This window comes from Schistocerca gregaria, chromosome 7 (genome assembly GCF_023897955.1).
Source record: "Schistocerca gregaria isolate iqSchGreg1 chromosome 7, iqSchGreg1.2, whole genome shotgun sequence".
Lineage (NCBI taxonomy): Eukaryota > Metazoa > Arthropoda > Insecta > Orthoptera > Acrididae > Schistocerca > Schistocerca gregaria.
Window position 1 is genome coordinate 188,296,176 of NC_064926.1, and position 25,348 is coordinate 188,321,523.

Sequence of the window (25,348 nt, forward strand, 5' to 3'; positions counted from 1 at the left end):
TGACAGTGGCTAGACAACAATCAGGGAGCTGAAACCCACAAGACAAAATGAAAACTTGCCATGGGAGTCAAGCTATGGGAAGCAGAAAGACAGAGATTAGTACAGGGATAAACACTACACACAGATGGCATGGTGAGCTGAAGATTGAACCACGGATAGAACACAGAACATAGTGCAAAACGAAATCCGTGATGGTTGAACTAAGTGTTCAAACTGCCCTGCCTGTCTTACTGCCACCAGCAGGTAAGCACTTCTATCAAGGCGTCTGGGTCTGCCCGTAACATGTGTCGGGTGTGCCACCCATGGCACCTGTCCATAGTATTCTATAGCAATAACCACTCCAGCTCATCTGCCTTCATTTTAATGTCCACCAGTGGCAATACTAAAAATAACTCGCTTCCAGTTGATATCAACAGTTAAACTTTTGCAGCTGTAATTTTTCCGAAGATGAGTAGCAGTAAACAAAAATTGTAGCAGGTTTTTGCATCATAATACTTAGGTGTCCCATCACTTTGATCAGGAATTACATTTGATGAAATGGAGTATTATATATACATACATCATGTTGTAACAATTCTTTATATACAGTTCTTATGGTAATTTTTGAATTTTGTACTTTTAATTGACAATGAAACTGTATGTTCTTTAATGCTGTTGCAAAAATGCAAAAGTCTACAGAGTGACAAAAAGAAACATTTTCCTTCCACCAGGGACACACAGCAAAAGAAAAGTTAATGGTTTTAGGCACTTCACAATAATTACAAGTTTGGTTACGACAAAATTTGGATGGAGTAAGAAATGGTGCTAGCCATTGTTCCACATATCATGCTGCATACCTCATAACTATTGAAAACGAGACAACGCAAACTGATAATGCACAGATGACAAGTTTAAGAGCAGTGTTTAGATGATAAAAATGAAATGACAAATCATCTGTCGAAAATTATATTGTTGAGCAAATTTCGTAACCATGTTAATTATTCTGCAGGGAATTTGCATTACATCGACAGGCTTTTCGTTATCCTCCTGAAAGACATCAGTGTTGTCGTGTCTAGGCCAAGCAACGAATTGCTTTCTGCAACAGGTGAGAAGACATTTTGAATGAAAATTACGTTTTCCCATTCCTCCAAATTTTGCTTCATAACATACAACATATTTTTTGTCTTTCTTTAAAATTAATTAATTAATTTATTTATTTATTTGTTCCTGATTTGCTTTGAGATACCTGCAGACAGATATAATTATGTACAAACAGTAATCCCCTTATGCTTATCATGATCTTGTATACGAATATGTCATAAAAATTAGCTGTTGCACAACTGACCGACTCCCTCCCAAACCCCACCCCCACAGTAAAAGGGTTAAAGGGAATTTGTTTGATGAAGCTTGACTAATCAGTTGTCACACGGTTAACCATATGCACTGTGTTCATGTCAGCTACAAAATTTTCTACAGTGTAATGAATAAATGGCATCTCTTCTAGATGTTTACTTAAACTTTATAATTTTATTCTTTTCTACACTGTATGATTTCTGAATCCACTTAGTTAGCTCAAGGAATGCTGGAATCACCTATGTACCTTTCACTGACAATTCAGTTCCATCGATAGTGGTACATAGCCTGTGCAGTTCTGAATTTCTCAAATAGACTTTCTTTCACACTTTTCCGAGTTTCAGTTTGGTGCATATTTATTTATTTCTTCCTGAAATTCTTTCTTTCATTTGTACAATTCACACTCAGATTTTACAAAACTGAACTGGCTTTCCACATTGTTTAAATTTAAGCTCTTTTCCCTCCATCCTTTAACCAAAAATTTGCAGCCTCTCTCTTGTCACCGAAAGCTATTTGCAGTAAAGGTATTCTTGTTCTATGGTCTTATTGGTAAAACCATGAACCCTGTAACTACAATTTCCCAGTTACTATCAAAATGTCAACATCACGAATGAAGATCAAATAGTTGAAGACACCAGAGCATATAAAAAGACCACCACAGAACTAAGAAAAATGCCCGCAGAAATCTTAAGATTTTAAAAAAGATTTTTAAACTTACCTGTTGTAGTTTTTAACAAGGAGGAGCTGAATATTTTAAATAAGAGACTGAAGTTCAGTGTAAAATAAGCTTGTGTGAAGTGAAGTGTGATTAACAGTCTTATAGCACATACTGCTCACCATATAGTGGAGATGCTGAGTCAGAGACAAGCACAACATAAAGATTCTCAAAGTTAAAGCTTTCGGCCATGGCCTTTGTCAACAATATACACACATATGTGCACGTGCGTGTGCGCACACACACACACACACACACACACACACACACACACACACACACACACACACACACACACCACTGCCCAACCTGCAGCACTTCACTGTCCACCATCCCCATCCCCACCATACTTTCCCCTCCCCTCCCCGCCCCAGCCTCCTCCTTTTCCCTACCTAGTCACCACTCACATCATGCACTGGTGATGCTGCTCGTAGTGTGGTTTCAGTTGCCTGAGACTGCAGTCGTTTCTGTGAGTTGCATTTGCGTAAGTGTGTAAGAGTGTGTGTGTGTGTGTGTGTGTGTGTGTGTGTGTGTGTGTGTGTGTGTGTTGTCGACAAAGGTCATTGGCCGAAAGCTGTAAGTGTGAAAATCTTTTGTTGTGCCTAAATGTGACTCAGCATCAAAGGCTGGTAGAAGTAACAGTCATCATTACCGATGAACCTGAGTATAATGAAAAAGATTTGCAACTCTTTGAAAACGACAAAATCACAGAGGCAGAGAAGGACCCCACTGAAAAGTTGAACGTTATTTAAAGAAATGTTCTTGTTCATTCAATTATCAATTGCTTCAATAGCCCCACCTATTAGGTCAGTAAAAACTTTTTTTCCTGCTTAAAGAATATTACACTTGCGAAAAACAGTACACTGTGCACAACTCTCGATATTGCGTGTTACATTAAAGATGCCCCGATACCAGAGAGTGGGGTGTTTGTCCAATACCAGAGAATGGGGTGTTTGTGTCTTCTGACATCACAAATATGTATACAAATGTCCCAGTTAAGGATACAACAGAAGTAATAAAGAAGAACTTAATTAAGCACAAATAATTCACAATGGTTGGGATTTGGGAATTTGTTGACTTATTAGATTTAGTAACCTCTCAGAATTACTTCACATTACAGAGCACATTTCTATACAATAAGAACGTTCTGCAATGGGCAATTGTTTGGCACCAATTCCAGCTGACAGTTTCATAAACACATGAGAAACACATTTTTTTGCCAATTTAGAACGCACAACAAAGACAATTCATTGCTATAAATGATGTGTGCATGACTCTATAGTACTTTTTGAGGAATCTTTTACCGATACAGATAATGCATGACCAACTTAACACCTTGCTTTCACAGTATAAAATTTACAAATGAAATTATTAAAAGTGTAAGTTTCCCACACCTCCAAATTTCAATATCAACAGCCAATGCAAATTTAGAATTTTTCATAAGCCAACAATTATGGATCACACCATAAGTAATGATTCCTGCTATCCAGTGTGCCATAAGTGAGCCTATTTTAACTCTATCAACAATATTATGAAAAGGACTGATTGCTACTCATCATGCAGAATAGATATTGAGTTGTTATTTTAACTTTACAATACATAGACTAAGAAACCTACTGCTTGACAGTGCAAAAAAAATCCTAGCTGTCTTGTAACCAGTAACTATTTAGAATGATTTCAGAGTGGAAATGATCACCGAGCTATGTAACCACAAAGTTAAAACAGACAGTGCAAACATAACTGATGAAATTACACTAGAAACAGGAAGCACTAAGCACAAAAAGACTAAGTTTGCCAAATCAACATATTTAGGATCATTCTAATTAATGGAAAATCTCATATAAAGATGTGAAACAATTACTAACAAAGAGATAGAGGGGCTGGCCAGTACTTACCTCAGCTCAGCACAGCCGATAGAAACACAAAAAACAACCGAAAATTTAAGTTCCTAGCTTTCGGAATAAATGTTCCTTCATCAGGGAGGAGAGAGGGGAAAGAAAGGGAAGAAGGGAAAGTGGGTTTAGTTACTCACAACCCAGGTTATGAAGCAACAGGGAAAGGAAAACAGGGAAGGTAGCAAGGATGGAGGCATGGTTGTCAGAGGGAAGCCAAAGATATTCTACTGCAGGTACTGTGCCAGCTTCAAACCAAAGAGGATGCATACAGAAGTAAAGAGGTGTATAGTATAAAAATGCAGGATGAAAAGATGCATGAATGGCTAAAGAGGAAAGGGAAAGAGGAGAAGACTGAAAAGTAAATGGGAGTGGCTTCTCCCACCCACCACCAGTCCCTTTGAACTGCGGAGATGGGAACTTGCACTCCAGCACATCCTTTCATCCCGCCATCCCCCTGGACTGAACCTACGTTAAACAACCTCACTCCCATTTACTTTTCAGTCTTCTCCTCTTTCCCTTTCCTCTTTAGCCATTCATGCATCTATTCATCCTACATCTTTATACTATACACCTCTTTACTTCTGTATGCATCCTCTTTGGTTTGAAGCTGGCACAGTACCTGCAGTAGAATATCTTTGGCTTCCCTCTGACAACCATGCCTCCATCCTTGCTACCTTCCCTGTTTTCCTTTCCCTGTTGCTTCATAACCTGGGTTGTGAGTAACTAAACCCACTTTCCCTTCTTCCCTTTCTTTCCCCTCTCTCCTCCCTGATGAAGGAACATTTATTCCGAAAGCTAGGAACTTAAATTTTCGGTTGTTTTTTGTGTTTCTATCGGCTGTGCTGAGCTGAGGTAAGTACTGGCCAGCCCCTCTATCTCTTTGTTAGTATTTAGGATCATTCTCAGATAAAATGTAGAGATCAGTGTTTGTCCCAATAATACATTACGTAAGACAATCCGAAAGAGCATCAGTAGAACCAACCAGTCTGCAACATGTGAGGTCTACAGAATAGAATGTGGCACATGTACAAAATGTTACATTGGATGATGATGATGATGATGATGATATTAGTTTGTGAGGCACTCAATATCGTGGTCATCAGCACCCATAAACCTTCTGAATCTTTCCATTCCAGTCTTGCCACGTCTCAAATGATGATGAGGACAACACATACACCCAGTCCCCAGCTTGAGAAAAAGCCCGACCCAGCAGGGAATCGAACCTGGGGCCCTATGATCCAGAGGCAGAAATATATTAAAGGAGCACAATAATTATTAATACAATTTTATCTCCACTGTAGCATTTACTGATACCATAAAATGAATTGGTAATGACTGCTATTTCTGGATACCAAAGAGTTGCAGATTCCAGTGACTCTTAATTGCAAACAATTGTTACAGAGAAACTACTGATGGAAACTTAAAATCTCTTCACAAATTACGATCAAGATGTGTTGTGTTAGCTGTTTACTGCTGCACCATCAGCCAAAGCTTTGTGCCAATCATATTGTGCATACACAGTCTGCACAGACTCCACTAGTGGTGTACATTTCTCCATACACATGGTGTGCAATGTAATTGACAATTTTCAACATTATTTTTAAAAATATATTTGCAGTATATCTTAGTAGCCAAGATTTTGACAGTACATTTGTTTGTTTGTATTCTTTCCATGGAAAAAATTTTAAGGCAGGTTTAACATGTTGTATTGGGCCATTCCCTCGTTAGGCTTGTCTTCTTAAGTTGAGCTGGGAACCTTTATGAGTGTGCCTCACATCAGAAGCCAACCCAATTTTGACTTTTCTTCCCATTCCCCTCTACTTAATCCAAAAGGCTTCCTTCGGAAGCCTTGCCATGATGAGCACTGGACAGCAGTAAGTACTCTCCTCCAGGCTCTGTCATGGTTCAGCATAAGCTCATCCTCTCCAAATTTACTTATTGCCCCCCCCCCCCCTCTCTCTCTCTCTCTCTCTCTCTCTCTCTCTCTCTCTCCTCTCTCTCTCTCTCTCTCTCTCTCTGTGTGTGTGTGTGTGTGTGTGTGTGTGTGTGTGTGTGGGCGCGCACGCATGTCTATATGCACAAATGTGACATGATGTTTTCTGTTATGAAACTACAACTACAACTATGCAAAAAGGATGCTATTAATGCCAAAACACTTTAGTTTTCCTGGTAGAATTTTGTGAGCCATACATTCAACAAATTTGGTAATGTAACACAATTTATAAAAAGGATACATTTTCTCGTTTGTCTCTTCCAGCACTTAACTGGTGATGTTTTCTCTATGGAGTTATCATTTAGGAAAGCCAAATTGAGAAACAATTAACATGCTCTGTTCAATTCTACCACACACCACTTTCTGAAAGGATTTTGGAAATACTGCAAGGAGTTGAACTGATCTGTAATCACAGATGTGATTTGCTGATCCCCAGATAATAGGGGGTGTTACTACAGCATACCTCAGTCCGTCAGTAAGTATGTCTCATGTCATTGATTACAAAGATAGCTCAAGGGTAATCCTATAAAGTCAAGATCAGAGAGTAATATTCTGCTAGAAACAACATCAACATCATAGTCAGCAAAATTACTACTTTTTACTGACATGATTAATTTTCTGATCGCCTTGCAGTTTGTATTTAGAAAACTGATGTTGGTTGATGATGCATGCAGTGCCTGCACAAACACGCGATCTAGTGTGCATTTCTTGTTGATTTGATTTGGTGGACAATAATTTGAAAGCTTCATAGTTTCTGGCCAAGCAATTTTCTGGAGAGGGGGGGGGGGGGGGGGGGGGGGGGGGGGGACGACTCAATTTCATTAAAGGTGGTATTTTTATATGTGTGTTGTTTAATAATGTTCCAAATTGTTTTCAGGTTATTCTTTGAGGGAATTTGTTTTTTATGTGCATGTTTTCCTTTTTAATAATACAAGAGGATTTTACATTACTGCTGTAAGGTTTCCAATCTTAACTACAGTTTGTCCTCTGAATTAGGCAGAGCTCCTTCTTCCTAGTACACGAAACTTTACTCCCAGGAGTTACCTATCAGTTGTCACTGCTTTTGTATGATTTTGCAGTTATTTGTGTTTGCAGAAAATTAGATTCAAAATACTTTAGGTATATTTTTCAAGAACAAGTTAAATTTTCAATCTACATCATCTGCCTTATACATTTCTCCACTGCATTTTCCCCAAGATTTACATATAAACACTGTTACAGATTCTGCAATAGAATATTTTCCTTTTCCTAGCTGATCAGTACATTTTATTGTTCTCATTTGATCAAAAACACAATACACTATAAGATTAGTGTGGGACATCCTTCACAAGAGGCAAGATACACATTATTGCACAAGAACATTAATCAGGGTGTATATATGGACAAGGAAAAGAAATTCCCCGGATGTCGTGGTTAAGAATACACTTTTTCCCCAGGTGAAAATAAACGTTTTCCAAGTTAAGTGACTGATTGCTTTCTTTCGGAACCATAAAGCTTGACAACCTTTTGAATGGTTAGCATTTTATACATGGGCATAGAACTTCCCACCACTTTAGGAAATGATCGTCACCCCCCCCCCCCCCCCTCCAAAAATAAATAAATAAATAAATAATTTAAAAAAAAGCATTTTAAAAAGATCTTTGATGTGCAGCAGTATGTACACCTTTTCATATTACAAAAGTGATGATGATGATGATTCCCATACTTCTTTACAGAGCGTAGGGGAGCGACGCAGGAGACCCACGCTGCCTTACTAGGCAAGGTCCTAGTTGAGGTGGTTTGCCATTGCCTTCCTCCGACCATAATGGGGATGAATGATGATTATGATGATTATGATGAAGACGACAAAACACCACCCACTCATCTCGAGGCAGGAATAATCGCTGACCCAGCCGGGAATCGAACCCGGGACCCCGTGCTCGGGAAGCGAGAATGCTACCACGAGCTGTGGACATTATATATTTAAATTCCACAAAATACTGCACGTTAGTTTCCGAAGCACTGAAATCGAGATTGCGATACGCTTTAGTAAGCCAATAATAGGTGACGTCATATGATCTCGCCAGCTGATGAGAGCCGATATTCAGAGCCTAGGACACCTGATTTAGTCAGCAAATAACAACCACCATCACTGTTTGGTAGTGCAAACACATAAATAGAAAAAATTAATGGTTGAAATTAATATACCTAGTGTAGCTACAAGAAAAGCTAAGCTTTCTACATATAATATTAGTCTCTTTTGCACGTGTTACACTTTAATATACATCATACAAATGTGCCTGTGAAACTTTAAACAATACACTAATGTCTGGGTGCCAAATTTTGCAAGTGGTTGGCCCTCAAAGAAATTCAAAGCACATTTGCACGTGCAACGTAATTCATCTGGCACAGCATGAAATTTACTTTGCAAGTAACGCTTTTCAACCACAATTTGCAATATTTTCCCAAAACCTGTTAGAATTCATTACAACAGTTGTTAGAGAGGGGCAGAAAATGGCACTGCTGCATGTGCACAGCTATGACGACGTAGGAAGCCCACATGATTATACCTATATAGCATTAAGAGATCTTTCATTGTCGTAAATGAGACAGAACATCAGAGGGTACTCAAAGAGCATTGGAATTTTGTAAACCAGACTAAAATGCATTATTTGGCTGAAAGGGCACATTAGTATGTCCAGATTCAAAAAGAAGTAAGCCCCAACCTGACATTAAACTTTTCACTGCGGTTTTCAGGCTGCAAATTTTCTTCAAGTACCAGTAAAATATTATGTTTGGTTCTTTATGGCATAACACAATACATGCCAGGAGATAAAAACAGGCACTAGTAATTCAACAAACAGTTGGCACTAGCCAATACTGTGGAATGAAACACTTTGTTTCAAATAATTTAACTGCCTCTGCGGAAAAGATTAACAAGAGCCAAATTTCTTCAGCAAATTGACAAAAATAACTTCACTATTGTGCAAGGCAATTAATGCTATAAAAAGTATGAAACTGGAACTAATAACATATTTTAGCCTTCCATAAGTATGTGAATGTATTGTAATTCAGTTGCTAGCTCTCGGCCACAGAAATCCGTTTTGTTTTCATTTGGCATGAGAGTTGTGAACGAAGAAGAAACAACAAAATAACTTAACATCAACACAGGTCACATGGAGACTACAGCCCCCTCCACTGCAACTTAGAATGTTCTGCGCATGCGCGAATCTGGCAGCTTGGGCTCACCAGAAGAATTTTTCTGGCTACCGTCTGGCTGCTTGTTGCTACTGCCGATACAGCTAACAGCCACCCTTCAAGTAGCCATAAGCGGAAGCAGGTACTGCTTCTATGTGACTCAACTGCTTATGCATATGAGCCTGCTGGCAAATGCTCAAATTAACCTAATGTAAACTGTTGTGATGTCACGATCAATGGAATCAGTTTGTTGTTTTTAAAAGTGTTGCATAGTCTTCATCCTAAAGCCTTTGACACATTTTGGTGTTGGCAGAAGCTTGTGTGTGCACTGAGTTTTAATGTTGATTTTGATTTTCTTTCCCTAGTTTATATTTTACAACCCAGAAAAAATCTCATTGGTCACCTTAAAAAATTTGCCGGCAGTAAATTTGTTAGTAAAATCGGGCAGTTCAGTTCTGCAATAACGCCCGATTGGGATCACTAAGATCTACTCAGATCTGTGCAGTTGTTTTCTCCCTGTGATGGATCCACAGTCAGAATATGTCCAGGTATTGTCAATCAGGAGTTACTGCAAAATGAAACTACCCAATTAAAAAAAAAAAAGAAGTCTTTGATAACACCAAATGGATAGGAATCTTTCCCAGGTACCACTATTTTACACATAGCTGCTATTTTTCCAGCAACTGTAGCATATATTTAAGAATAAATTTCCATCTTCAGTGGTACAGGTATTTTAATTTCATTTTACCAGGATGAACAGACCAATCTGTCATCTTCAGAAGCTGGTTTAGCAGATGTCAATATCTTTTTCATGGAAGCATAACGGTATGGCATGTCCAAAAATGTACATACTGTATGTGATTATTAATGACACAGATTGACAGACTGATGTTGTTGTTGCGGTCTTCAGTCCTGAGACTGGTTTGATGCAGCTCTCCATGCTACTCTATCCTGTGCAAGCTTCTTCATCTCCCAGTACCTACTGCACCCTACATCCTTCTGAATCTGCTTAGTGTATTCATCTCTTTGTCTCCTCCTACGATTTTTACCCTCCATGTTTCCCTCCAATACTAAATTGGTGATCCCTCAATGTCTCAGAACATGTCCTACCAACCGATCCCTTCTTCTAGTCAAGTTGTGCCACAAGCTCCTCTTCTCCCCAATTCTGTTTAACACCTCCTCATTAGTTATGTTATCTACCCATTTAATCTTCAGAATTCTTCTGTAGCACCACATTTCGAAAGCTTCTATTCTCGTCTTGCCCAAACTATTTATCGTCCATGTTTCACTTCCGTACAAATACTTTCAGAAACGACTTCCCAACATTTAAATCTATACTCGATGTTAACAAATTTTCTTCTTCAGAAACGCTTTCCTTGCCATTGCCAGTCCTCTCTACTTTGACCATCATCAGTTTTTTGCTCCCCAAGTACCAAACCTCCTTTACTACTTTAGGTGTCTCATTTCCTAATCTAATTCCCTCAGCATCACCCGACTTAATTCAACTACATTCCATTATCATGGTTTTGCTTTTGTTGTTGTTCACCTTATATCCTCCTTTCAAGACACTGTCCATTCCGTTCAACTGCTCTTTCAAGTCCTTTGCTGTCTCTGATACAATTACAATGTCATCGGCGAAATTCAACGTTTTTATTTCTTCTCCATGGATTTTAATAGCTACTCCGAATTTTTCTTTTGTTTCCTTTACTGTCTGCTCAATATAAAGATTGAATAACATTGGGGACAAGCTACAACCCTGTGTCACTTCCTTCCCAACCACTGCTTCCCTTTCATGGCCCTCAACTCTAATAACTGCCATCTGCTTTCTGTACAAATTGTAAATAGCCTTTTGCTCCCCGTAATTTACCTCTGCCACCTTTAGAATTTGAAAGAGAGTATTCCACTCAACATTGTCAAAAGCTTTCTCTAAGTCTACAAATGCTAGAAACGTAGGTTTGCCTTTCCTTAATCTTTCTTCTAAGATAAGTCGTAGGGTCAGTATTGCCTCATGTGTTCCAACATTTCAAAGCTACCCATTCTTCTTCTACTGTGTTTCTTTCCCCCTTTCCTGTCAATTGTTCCCTCATGCTCTAACTGAAGCTCTGTACAACCTCTGGTTCTCTCAGTTTATCCAGGTCCCATCTCCTTAAATTCCCACCTTCTTGCAGTTTCTTCAGTTTTAATCTACAGTTCGTAACCAATAGATTGTGGTCAGAGTCCACATCTGCCCCTGGAAATGACAGACTGATAATTTATAATAAATGAATCACATTTAAGTGAGTAGTAAAGTAGTTGTGCTAGCTGTAATAGAACAGCAAAAAAGCTTCATAGCTGTACAATAGCAGTTTTAGAGACAGAAAACATTTTAGACACAAAAGCAGGAATTCTTACATTCCATTTCCAAAAGTATTAGAGCTTGTACAATGACATTTTAACTAAATACCAGTAATATGAATTACTGGTATTCAGTTAAAATGTCTAATAGCATCATGTAAAACATTCATTGAAATGCTGTCACTTTAGGAAGAAATGTGGATTGAACAATATTTACACCTGCCCTAAACTAAGAACAGTATTAACCATATGTGGGAAGAAAGCCAGGGGACAGAAAACATGATGGATGAGACTTCACACTTGATACTTTTTATATGATGCAGATGATGATTAACCACAAGGACAACAATGGCCTTGAAATACACAGCCATGAAGCAGGTATGAAGGTGAATAACAGCAGATACCAAGAGCCCTGTCGCTCAGAGTCTGCCCTGCTGTAAATCCATCGAATACTAAGACACAAATAACTTCATTTGGCTTAAGAGAAAAATGAAAAGTATAGCAGGAACATATGCCAAAGAAACTACACTTTGAACTAAATTACAAGCCATCTACACAGACACGGCAACATGCTTCCACATACAGCAAACTGATCTTTGAAGTGAAAACTTATGCATAAACTAGTAATTTTATTTGCCTATTTATTCTTTCTGAGAAAGTCTGGAAGTCCATAACAGCACATGCAATTTGTTACTTTGAGTAAATACAACTCACTCACCTTTATTTTCTTGAATGCTCTTGCTCTAGTTGAATATCTTGATTCACAAACATATACATCCTTATCAAGAAAGCCATCTGGCCTGAAGCGGAAGTAATCTTTCACACTTAGAACACAACATCTGCCAAGAATCTGACTGAGTGGTGTTGCAAAGTGTATATCACTTTTAAACACCTCCTATAAAGAAGAGGCAAAAATTAAACAAGGCACTGTACATATTCTGTCATGTGATATTTATTGTTGACACACACATCAGCAATCCCATATCACAAAATGATATGTACCTTTTCTAGGAATTTTCGAGTAGTGACATGATATGTTTCATTTGGGCGGAAGAATACATTTCCATACATCATTTGACATCCTTCCTGATTGGTCCATAGCCTTTCCACATGGATAATACTTGGTTCCATACCACGTTCTTTTGGTTCCGCATAAACAAAGTCCCCAACATGGTAAATTTGCTGATTGAAACTGAGTGAATCTCCTTGTGTTGCATTTCCACCTGTGTCCTACGGAGCACAGAAAATACACAGTTTCATAATTTTCTCTCAAAAACAAGTAATTTCTTTTACATATGGGGTAATTTTCAATTAATTGCACATAAGAAACAGGTGGGGGTGTATTACTACTAATTTTCTAATATAATACTGTACCGTGACATCTGCTTTCATCAGTAATTGGCTGAAACAAGAAATCACTTTTTTCTTCTGGGTAACAGTCAGATTAATCCACCCTTTTTCTGGGTATTTTCAAAGTAGTGCTAATTAATTATTCTATATTTAAACACACACACACACACACACACACACACACACACACACACACACACACACACACTATTTTATGCAGCATTGTTCCTTTCTCTGCCAGTTTCGTATTCATCAGTGAATACTGAAGGATTATTTTTGTTCCCCTGTTGTATACCTGGAAGCTACTGTTATGCTATATTTCCAAAAAGTTGCAAAGATGATGATAAACTAAGATTACACAAATGTTGTTATAACTACTATTTACTGTTTAATGTAAACTTCTAGGAAACAGAGGATAGCACAGTCACAACTCATCTATGTCCCTCCACTGTTTCTTTACTGGAGAGGAGACATTCTGGCATACAACAAATGAAATATGGATTAGTGAAAATGAACTGAGAGCTGATACTCATCTAATTACAGAGCGTTTTACATTCTGCAGCATACGATCACCACCTAATGCCATGTCTGTGTGTGCTGGAGTGCAATAAATGCATATAAAGCCTCACTAAAATACACAATTTAATTTTTTAGTGAAACACATTAGTTCCTTCAAATGATGATACAATTTTATTTTGAACTTATCAGTATTTAATACAGTTATGTATTAAAACAATGTTGGACAAATGCAGTAAGTTTTGATGATGACAACTTGTTGATCAACGGTAAAGTGATTCATTTTCACTTGCCACAGTGTCTCTAGATGACAAATGCGCAACAGCAAGATTTGCCAACTGACCAGAACAAAAATGTAATGCAAATTAAATTGTGAATTTTTATTGGAACATGTTGGATAAAAGTAAGGTTACCATTATGAGGAAAGACAAATTGTGTTGTACTGTACCACTGGATAGTATAATAATATCAGGAAAATCAACAGATAATAGTGGAAGAACTATGTGCAATTGAAGATGTAAAATGGCGCTCACATGGCACCTACCAACAAATACCTGATGGAGCGAAAATTTGGCATACTTAATTCCAAATCTACTGACAGGGGATACAAAAAAATCCCAAGAATTATTGTAACATTTGATAACTGCACCAACACATTCACAAAGAAGACAACTTACTACACGAGGAATTAATTCTAATAAAACTATCCTGTGCAAGAATACTAACAAGGGAGTCTCCCATACAAGACAATCCAAACCACACACTCAAGTTTGATATAGTTCAAATGACACCCCTTGATTAAACAAACACCTTGCCTTTTGACATAATTTTCCAAGAGATCAAAATCTGATATACGCTTCACAAGAAGCCAAGGTCCAATGCATGGTCTGAAGAGATAGGATGTATACATCCTGAAATTCTGTCTTAAAAATAACTGGTGATTATATTGGCTGTCAAATAAAGGATTTTTTTTACTTTCTTTAAAAAAGTTGTTTGAAGTGGGGTGGGGTGGGGTGGTAGTTGACTGGAGAGACAAGGCACAGGAGATCTGTTTCCATTAAAGGTCGGGAGGGCAACTACAATTTGTGAAGGCCTCAGTGACACCCTTGATGTATTTGAATTGGAGAGGGACTGCCTGTCATTGCAAATGTGATGATCAGGGGTGGCTAGGTTGTCCGGAAGGGACTTTTTGGTACGGAATGGGAGACAGCTCTCTAAGTGAGCTGGTGATTGGTAGGTTCGACATGGACAGAGGTACTGATGTAGCCATTCTTGATATGGAGGTCAACATCGAGCAAAGTGACTTGTTGGGTTGAGGATGACCAGAAATGGGGTAGAAGGTGTTGACATTTTGGAAGAAAATGGGTAGGATTTGCTCACCCTCAGCCCAGATCACAAAGATACCATCAATGAATTTGAAATACATAATGGGGTTTGGGATTCCAAGTGATTAGGAAAGGCTCCTCTAGATGGCTCATGAACAGGTTGCCATAAGATGGTACCATGCAGGTGCCCATTGCCATACCACATACTTGTATGTAGGTTATGACTTCAAAGGAGAATAATTTTGTGGGTGAGGATATAGTTAGTCATGGTGATAAGGAAGGAGGTTGTAGGTTTGTAGTTAGTTGGACATTGGCAAAAGACGGTATCCAATAGTGGCAAGGTCATAGGCGTTGGTGATGTTAGTGCAGAGGGAAGTGGCATCAACAATGATGAGTAGGGCATTGTGTGGTAAAGGAAAAGGAACTGTGGAGAGTCAGCAGAGGAAATGATTGGTGTCTTTTTATATAGGGAGATAGGTTACAAATAACAGGCTGAAAGTGTTGGTCCACAAATGCAGATATTCTCTCAGTGGGGGTAGGAGAGGGGGGAGAGGGGGGAGCTGAAATATATAGCAGTCTTTTTTGTTATGCCTCTCTGCAACTTAACATCTCCTCTATATGGTGAGTACCAATCTATCCTTTTTAAAATACTGTTGTTCTTCCAACCTCGACTACCCACTGTATAATTTTGCCAAATGGTTTTTCTTCCATCCCACAATGTAGTCCTGTTTTCCTTAGTTACTATTCTTGAATTCATTGATTTACTCCTTGTGAGTTCTTTGTTTCTCTTCTTTCCTGTGTTTTATCTTTTGCCTTCCAAAAATCTGAAGCTCAGACTTACGAGCTACACTGTATCAATGACCTCGTTTGTGCACAACACATGGCTACGTGACAGTGTGGATTGTTGATGCAGCATCTCATGTCCCAAATTCTTCCTGCCAATATACGAGGCATGTTCAGGAAGTAAATGTCTACATTTTTACATATTTTTAGATAAACTGTATTTGAAAAAAAAGAATTATAGGGTACTGTTGATACACTTACTGACTATTTTTCCAAATTATCGCCATCCCATTCAATGCATGTAGTGAGCAGTGACACAAGCTTTTTTATGGTTGCCTATAAGGACTCTCCTGCCAGTCCCCCCCCCCCCCCCCCCCCCTCCAAATTCAGAACATCTTTCTGCACCTGCCTGTCAGTTAATTCCACTCATGTGTGCTTTCAGGGAGGTGAAAAGAGTCAGTATGCTCCTCATTTTGTTTTGAATGTTGCTTCTGAATTTTTTTTTAGGATTTCGAAATATCTATGTGCATTGATGGTCTCCCCCTGGGGTAGATATGATGCCTTTTTAGTCCCAAAAAACAGAGGCCATGAGGTGTTTTGCCTGATATTTTGGTTTTCAATTTTTTGGCAGACTGAGAATAGGTGTGACACCAGTGTGACGACTGTCTTTTTATCACAGGCAAGTAATGAGCCACCTACATCTCATCTCCAATCACAACAGAGCTCAGAAAATCCTTATCCTGGTATTCAAGTTTCTCAAGAAACTTGCGGACACTACTGACCCGAATTTTCTTGTACTTCTCCATCAACTGTTTTGGGACCCATCTTGCACATATATATGTTCGTAATATGGAAATATGCAGCACAGTGGCATCCCACCATTTCTGCGAGTGTCCTGTGTAAGAAAGTCATGGAGAGTTGTGGAAGCATCACATAAGTTTCATCCACTGTTAAGCAGCTGTCTTCAGGAACAGTTTCCTTGATTTTTTTCCACCAACTCATCAGTCAAAATGAAATCAGGGTGTATACGTAGAAAGGAAAAAAATTCCCAGCTTTCCCAGTTAAAAATACACTTTTTCTGAGTCAAGTGACAGTATAACACCTCCCCCCCACTTCCCCCCCCAGAAAAGGGGTGGGGGGAGGGGGGGGGGAACAAGACAAGATGACACACACGTTTTTGAAAGATCTTTGACGTGCAGCAGCATGTATGCTGCTTATTTCCATATTACGAACATATATATTTGAATTCCACCAAATACAGCACGTTAGTTTCCAAAGCATTGAAATCGAGACTGCGATGCACTTTAGTACACCAATCATAACTGATGTCACATGATCTCTCCATCCAATGAGAGCAGATATTCGGAGCATAGGATATGTGACGTAATCAGCCAATAGCAACCAACATCACTCTTCATTAGTGCAAACACATAAATAGGAAAAGTGAATGGTTTAAATTAATATACATAGTGTAGCTACAAGAAAAGCTAAGCTTTCACATACAACATTAGTCTCTTTTGCATGTGTTACACTTTAATACACATCACACAAATGTGCCTGTAAAGCCTTAAATAATACATAAATGTCTGGATTTGAAATTCTTCAAGTGGTCGGCTCTCAGAGTGTTGAGCTTTAAATGAGGATCAGACACTCTGTGACTTAAGAAATTCAATGCACATTCGTAAATGTAACACAATTCACATTGTGTAATTTACTTTGAAAGTAACACTTTTCAATCACCATTTGCAATATTCTCATGTGAGCTGTTAGAATTCGTTACAGCAGGTGTTAGAGAGCGCCAGAAAACGGCATTACTGTGCGTGCACAGTTACGATGACGTCCCACATGTTCATAACTAAATAGCATTAAAAGATCTTACATACATTGTAAACAGCAGAGAACATCAGAGGGTACTCAAAGAGCATTGGAATTTTGTAAACCAGACTAAAATGCATTATTTGGCTGAAAGTATACATTCGTATGTCCAGATTCACAAAGAAGTATGCCCCAACCTGGCATTACACTTTTCATTGTGGTTTTCGAGCTGAAATTTTTTTTCAAGTACCAGTAATATATCACGTTTGGTTCTTTATGGCACTTGTAATTCAGCAAACAGTTGACAATAGCCAATATTGTGGAATCAAACACTTTGTTTCAAATAAACTGACTTCATCTGCAGAAAATGTAATAATAAACACCAAATTTCTTTAGCAAATCGACAAAAATAACTTCACTATTGTGCAAGGCAATTAATGCTTGACTGCCAAAAACCTGCAAATAACATAAAATAAGGAAACTGAAACTAATAACATGTTTCAGCCTTCTGTAACTATGTAAATGTATTTTAATTCACTTGTCTAGCTTTCGGCCACAGAAATCCGTTTTCTGTTCATTTGACGTGAGAGTTGTCAACGAAAAAGAAACAGCAACAGCAAAATAACTATAAACCTAAACATGGGTCACGTGGAGACTACCGCCCTCTTCACTGCAACTTGCACTGTTCAGCACATGTGCGAATCTGGCAGCTTGGGTGCATCAGAAGAATTTTTCCGGCTAGCTTCTGGATGCTTGTTGCAACTGCTGATTCAGCTAACAGCCGTAATTCAAGTAGCCACAAGTGGAAGCAGGTTCTGCTCATACATGACTCAACTGCACACGCACATGAGCCCACTGGCAACTTCTCAAACAAACCTAATGTAAACCGCTGTGATGTCACGGTCATTGGAATCAGTTTGTTGTTATGAAGTATTACATAGTCTTCATCCGAAAGCCTTTGACACATTTTCGTATTGGCAGATACTTGTGTATGCACTGTGCTTTGTTGTTGGAAATGGCGCATTTCCTTTGGAATCCCCCCCCCCCCCTTTTTCCCCTGTTTATGTTTTGTTGCTGCAGTACTATCCTGCAGTAATGGGCTTAAGTAAAATACATTGTTAGCGTATCAGTTCTTATCAGTCAAATTCACAAAAATTTAGCTGAAAACTAAACCAATGAAAAAATCCCGGCATTCTAAAAAATTCGTGGATTTTTCCTGGTTTTCTCCCGCATGAAAAAATTCTTGAATTTTCCGGCTGTCCCACAGTGTATACACCCTGTGAAATGTATTCCCCTCCTTCATTTATCATAAGCATTTGTTCTCCCTACACTAAACTCGTCACATCACTCACTCCTGTTCATAACATCTTTGTGAAAAAACGTTCTGATTCATGAAAAAATTTTGGTAGGTGTCATACATGGGTCACACTTGGTGGGATTTCTTACTAACATCTTTCAAGCAACTGGACACTACAACATGAGTTTATGTACTACCATCTCGCTCTGATCAAAGGAGGCCCTTCTATCACTCAATGTTGCCAACCCTCAAGGGGAAAAAAAAGCCCGTTATGGTCACAGTATACTTATTTCTGAACATGCCTCATGATTAATCCTAGACTTATCACACTTCCCCCCTCACTCTCGAATATTTTCACACGTTATTTTCCGTATGTTCCTGTTTCACAGAAATTTGTTAAACCCAGACCTTACCAACTTCTTCCCCCCTTCCCATATCCACCCCCTGCACCCCCCCTTCTCTCTCTCTCTCTCTCTCTCTCTCTCTCTCTCTCTCTCTCTCTCTCTCTCTCTCTCTCTGTTCCCCTTACCCCCAACCCCTACCATACCACTCCCCACATTCCTTCCTTCTACGTGCTTCCTCAAGTCCATAAACCTCATCAGCCATGTCACTTTCAACCTATTATCCACAACCTACCCCCAACATAAGAGACACCAACCATTTCTTCCACCATTTTTCCATTGATGTCACCTCCCTCTACACTAACATCCCCAATGCCTATGGCCTTGCTGCTACTGAACAATGCCTTTTCTCGACGTCCAACTAACTCCAAATCTGCAGCCATGACCGACTATATCTTCACCCAAAATTGCTTCTCCTTTGAAGACACAGCAGTGGGAACCCACAGAGTGCCATCCTGTGCCAACCTAATCACTGGACACCTAGTAGAATCCTCCAGAACCTCAAATCCTTCCTGACAACATTAGCTTTTTGTAAATTGCACACAAGGATGGCTACACCAGCACCACCATCCATATGAAACCCACCAAACATCAGCAATACCTCCACTTCGACAGCTGCCACACATTCATGCCAAGAAGTCCCTTCCTTAAAACCTAGCCACCCACGGTCATCACATCTGCAATGATCAGCAGCCCCCCCACTAAACATGCCAAGGGTCCACCGAGGCTTTTGTAGTCCAAAATTACTTTCCCAACCTTGACCAGAAGCAGATCTCCCATGCTTATCTGTCCAGTCACTTATAACCTCCCACATACCCACTGTCTGGCAACAATGGAGCATTCTCACAAGGCTGGAGAAACATTTTCATTCTGCACAAGTGTTTCGATACCTCTCATCAAGCCCTGAAATGAGGAATATCCTATTATTTTTTCCACACCTACACTGTGGTATTCTGTCACCCACCAAACCTATGCAACATCCCTGTCCATCCCTACCCCACAGCTGCTCCAAACATATTCATCTCCAATACACCCAGACACAAGATCTGTCCTTACGTTTTCCCACCACAACCTACTCTAGTCTGGTCAGCGGCATCTCCGACCCCATCGAAGACAGAGCTGACTGAACATACTCGTGTGATCTACAAACTAAGCCGCAACTGTGCTGCTTTCTATAGAGACATGGTGAATAACAAGTTGTCTGTCCAAATGAATGGTCAATGAAACAGTGGCCAAAACACAGCTGTACCACCCACTTTCTGAACATGCTACCTAACACAATGTGCCCTACTTAAATGACTGCTTTACAGCCTGCACCATCAGTATCCTTCCTGACAACATCAGCTTTTGTGAATTCCACTGGTGGAAACTCCGCCTGCAACATATCTTGCGTGCCCATTACCCATTTGGCCCCAATCTTGGCTAGTTCCTGTCCTCCACATACCTATACAACACAACCTTCTATTCTGCCAATATGTCTTTGGTCCTTTTTACCTTTGCTACTTACCTCCTCTACAGCACCCCCCCCCCCCCCCAAAACCTCGTGAATCCACTTAACATTCCTAATCTGCCACACCATGTCCCTGCATGCTCCCACAAGCAGCACTAAACTTTCCACAATCCCATCCTGCTATAGCCTCATCCCTGCCAAATGCCTCCCCCTTACCACCACCACCACCACCACCACCACCACCACCACCACCACATTGCTGCTACCATCAGGCACAGTTATGAACCAGTACAACGACAGCAAACAAACAGTGGTTGTGTGTGTGTGTGTGTGTGTGTGTGTGTGTGTGTGTGTGTGTGTGTGAGAGAGAGAGAGAGAGAGAGAGAGAGAGAGAGAGAGAGAGAGAGAGAGTTATGCTGGGGTATGCATTTTTTTTTTCTGTTTTAGAAGAAGGCCTTTTGGCTGAAAGCTAAAATGAATAGCAAAGTTTTCATTTTGCCTGTCTGCGACTGAATGTATCCTCTGTATCGCGAGTAGTAATCTACATTTTTCATAACATATTCCAATATCACATTCCAGAGGTAGGATTTAACCCCTGGAAGAGTACTGGACAAAATGCAGAAATTTTTAAGGCACTGTTTCAAAAAATAAGATTAGTTCTTAGCTAAAATAACAAAAACAAGGTGTTTCACTCACTGCAGTATCTTTCTACCAGATCAAATACTACACATGGAAATGTGTCATGTTATTATCAGTTCTTATCAGCATCAATGTATTGGTTGACACACACATTCATCTGCACATACACAGTCACAAGCAGACATTTGTAAATAACGCTTGAAGAGCGTGTCAGTAGAGGAGGCATTGTAATGGTACTTTGACTACCGCACCTCCGCCAATACAAAGATATGATTTATGATCGCGCATGCAGAAGAGCGCTGCGCCAGCGACCGATTTTTATAAATAATTTTGATCTTTGCGTAGGTGTTTGTTTTTAACAACTAATTGATTGCTCTCTTGTCTTCATACGTTCAAGACGTGTATTTTTCGGTGCTGTGACATTTAGAAAATGTGTGTGTGTGTGTGTGTGTGTGTGTGTGTGTGTGTGTGTACCTGTCCTTTTTTCCCCCCTAAGGTAAGTCTTTCCGCTCCCGGGAATGGAATGACTCCTTACCCTCTCCCTTAAAACCCACATCCTTTCGTCTTTCCCTCTCCTTCCCTCTTTTCTGATAAAGCAACCGTTGGTTGCGAAAGCTTGAATTTAGTGTGTATGTTTGTGTGTCTATCAACGTGCCAGCGCTTTCGTTTGGTAAGTCACATCATCTTCGTTTTTAGGTATATTTTTCCCAAGTGGAATGTTTCCCTCGACACACACACACACACACACACACACACACACACACACACACACACACACACACACACACACACACACACTAATTTTGGCCACCAGGTGCATATGATATGGATCAGGAACAGAACATAGCCAGAAAAGGTCAACCAAGTGAGAAAGGCTTAATACTGATTTGATTATTAAGCACTGTAACACAACTTGCTCAACGTGAGCACCAGAGACATAGATGAGATGTTACATCCACAAAATGAAAAGTTGCTTGCAGCAGTACTGCTGGAAACTACTGGCCTTCAGATCTGGCAGAGACCAAACGTGTCCCTGGTAAACACTTTATTTTACAGGAAAGCCACATGGATTCAGATCATATGATCTTGCACACCTTGCATCTGAAAAACCTCTGGATGTAACACACTCATGGAAGGCTGCATTACTCATCTCTCTCACTGGGCGAGTGACACAAGGTGTTGCCCCTTTTTACACAAAAAGAGTGGCATCCTCACAGTTGCACTCTTCCAAAGCAGGAATCCAATGCTGTACAAAGTTTCGATAACATGCAGAAATCATGGTATGCGTAACATGCCCTCTGAGTAAATTCCTTTGAAAAGGAACGAACTGAGTACAAAGGTGCTTGAGAAATCACTAAAGGTGCTTGAGAATTCACACCATACAATCATGTAAAACTGTATGCTTCAGTCTAACATGATTGTACAAGTGTGTGCTTCTGAATTCACACAAGCATTTTTCTTCTGTAAATATAATCGTTTACATGCCATTCAGAACTTAGAATGTCCTGTAAGTTATGCAGTACTTTTGTTTGTCCATCATTGTGTAGCAGTTTTTACCGACAGTAGCACATACAATCACAGTAAATGTAACACTTGGTACTTATCCTGATGGAGGCACTAGTAACACATGAACAATCCAAAAAGTAACACTTTTCAAGCAACAAGAAAAAAAAAGTCCAAGTCAAATGAGTACATACATACCATTCAACGATAAACTTAAATATCATAAATAAAAATAATACAAATGGCAAATCAAAATCTGCATGTATTTCAAGCAGTTGAAAGCAGCAGCAGCAGCAAGACCACTACTTCTACAACAACAAAAAAACAACAACAACAACAATAATAATAATAATAATAGCAATAATAAGATAGAAACACAAACACATAGGTAATTACAGCTCTCCGCTTACTCAGTTAACACCACTGACATTAAGCATTCCAGATTATTCAGCTGTGCAATTGATTGCTTCACTGTAAGTTGCTTTTATGACTGCTACTATAATTTCCTACACAATCATTCCTCTATATATGTTGAAATGGAAGCCCATGTGCAAAAAGTCAGCACAAAAGTTACTCAAAAAATACAACAAACCACTTTTAAACTCATACAGACATAATGTCTAGGCCACTGCCTCAGAAACCGACCAGCACATCAACTGAATTAACAGTGATTTCTGCTAATCTCAAGCAGACATAGCAGATAGGTCCAAAGATGGGAAGGCAGGCAGCTGGGCAGTGTGCCAAGCAGTGTGAGAGCGCATACCGTGTGTGTTTCTGAGTCCTTTACCCTCATGGAGTCCTCCGAGCTTCGTGTTTCTGTTTCATCCTCTGGCTGCTCCTGCTGCAGCTTCTGTTGGCGCACTGTTTCAACATCAGCTGCCAGATGAAGTAAACTGTAATTGAGGGCTGGAGAATGCAGCAGGTCACCTCCACGGCAAAGTTCATCTCTGTAACATGAGAAAGAAAAAGCAATTTATGTCTTGTATTGAAAGTAATCCAAACAGAAACAAGATGCCATAAATTTCTTGTATAGAGCAGGACTATGCTTACCATATTAATTTTAGGCAAGATCTTGACAGTTTCTGAATACTGCACAAAAATGAAGGTAGGAACTATCAAGATATAACATCCCACAAAAGGTAATACTATCAGTAAGCAGCAACTTGGATCAGAGGAGGACTGGAAAAAGGCATCAATCCCATCCTTTTAAAGAATCCAGCCTGAGATTTGCCTTAATTGAGTCATTGAAACCACAGAAGCGATAGATTTGGACAGCCTAATTAGGATGTGAACCTCACTCCTTCCAAATATGAACACGCAATCTTAACACTGGGTCACCTAGCTCAATAACAATACACACAAACAGGTCAGTAGAAATCAGAGGTGTAATTTGCTGCCATGAAGTCATACTACAAATTTATTGCTAGGAATGTGATAACATTACTGTGCATACAATCTAAATATAAACACAAATTTCAGACTGCAATTTATGGCACTTATTCACCAGTGCTCAAGTAGTACTTCTGAACAGCGTGACTGCTATAGAAATTTGTTTTCACCGACCACCACATTTTAGAAATCTGCAATAATAAAATAATGAAAGGTGTTTTTATTATTGTCACAGTTCTCACCATTCCTAACTTTATTCTCTTACTTTCATATGTCCATGGGACATTCATGAATAAAAAAATTATTTTCACATATACGTGAAATTCTGCAAGATACTTCTATCAAGCTTCCGATAACCTTTTGACACACTTACCAGTTGTGAAATATGTTACAACTTCCTATTGCTTTGTACTATAATCAACATCCAATTCGTTCCCCCAAATCAGCAACTGATCCTCACGATACTTAATCACACAACAATATTCATAAAATTGTGTCCCATGATCCACAATGCCATTTGAAGCAATAGATTTTACAAAATTACAGACGTCTTGCTTTCAGGTTTAATTACACTGACTGAAGAGCTTCCACAAATATTTCACAATTGTAGATATCAAAAATTTGTTCCTATTTTATACACTTAAGTTTTCAGTAATAAATGAGTAACTATATTGCAAACTTTTTCAAAACAGAGAATACACTTTTAAATGTACCAAATTGGAGCAGGAACTGGAGGATGATTATTGTGAAAGGATCATAAAAAAACTTCCTCAAAGAGAGAAGGCGCATGTTAACTGGCAGACAATTACAATTATGAACCACATGACCATAAGTGAATCTTTTGAATGCTAATCTAATACAACCCACTTGGCTTGCAGCAACTGTGCTCAATGAGCAACATCAAACTAATTGCTATCTTTATGAAATAAAGAGATTAGTAACTTATAATAACATGAGTACCTAAAGCAAAAAAGGAGCATCCAACTGCACACTGGCTCATATCAAATGATTCTGCTACATACAATGAAAACAATTTGGCATTTTCCTTTTAAAAATAGAAAGAATTTGAATCCATGACCTTTGAACTAGTTTTCAAGCAACTCCAATGGAGTTGCAGAGCAAGCTGTCAATGGCTACCATTAAAAAGTGTTTACTGATACAGATGTTGGACAAAATACAGTGTAGGAAAAATGTTGTCATTCAAAACAGCCAGTCATCTTGGAATGGAGAACCATGACAAGATCAGTTACAAATGATGGAGATAGATAATGATTCCCCCCCCCCCCCCATGAACCAAGGACCTTGCATTGGTGGGGAGGCTTGCCTGCCTCAGCGATACAGATAGCCGTACCGTATGTGCAACCACAACGGAGGGGTATCTGTTGAGAGGCCAGACAAATGTGTGGTTCCTGAAGAGGGGCAGCAGCCTTTTCC

At 39.3% G+C, this 25,348-nt stretch overlaps 1 protein-coding gene across 43 annotated transcripts in view; it reads right to left on the reverse strand.

The window, feature by feature from the left end:
- LOC126282273 (protein polybromo-1) overlaps positions 1-25,348 on the reverse strand; it is a 279,039-nt gene that overhangs the window by 108,088 nt on the left and 145,603 nt on the right. For 22 of the 43 annotated variants that reach the window (XM_049981915.1, XM_049981896.1, XM_049981920.1 and 19 more), the window contains exons 19-21: positions 23,313-23,472; positions 12,449-12,676; positions 12,165-12,341 (exon numbers count right to left, since the gene is read on the reverse strand). In XM_049981915.1, the coding sequence (XP_049837872.1) occupies positions 12,165-12,341; positions 12,449-12,676; positions 23,313-23,472 (565 nt within the window). Of the gene's footprint in view, positions 1-12,164; positions 12,342-12,448; positions 12,677-23,288; positions 23,473-25,348 lie in introns of all 43 variants that reach the window. The other 21 variants (XR_007551357.1, XR_007551356.1, XM_049981891.1 and 18 more) reach the window with 1 other exon arrangement.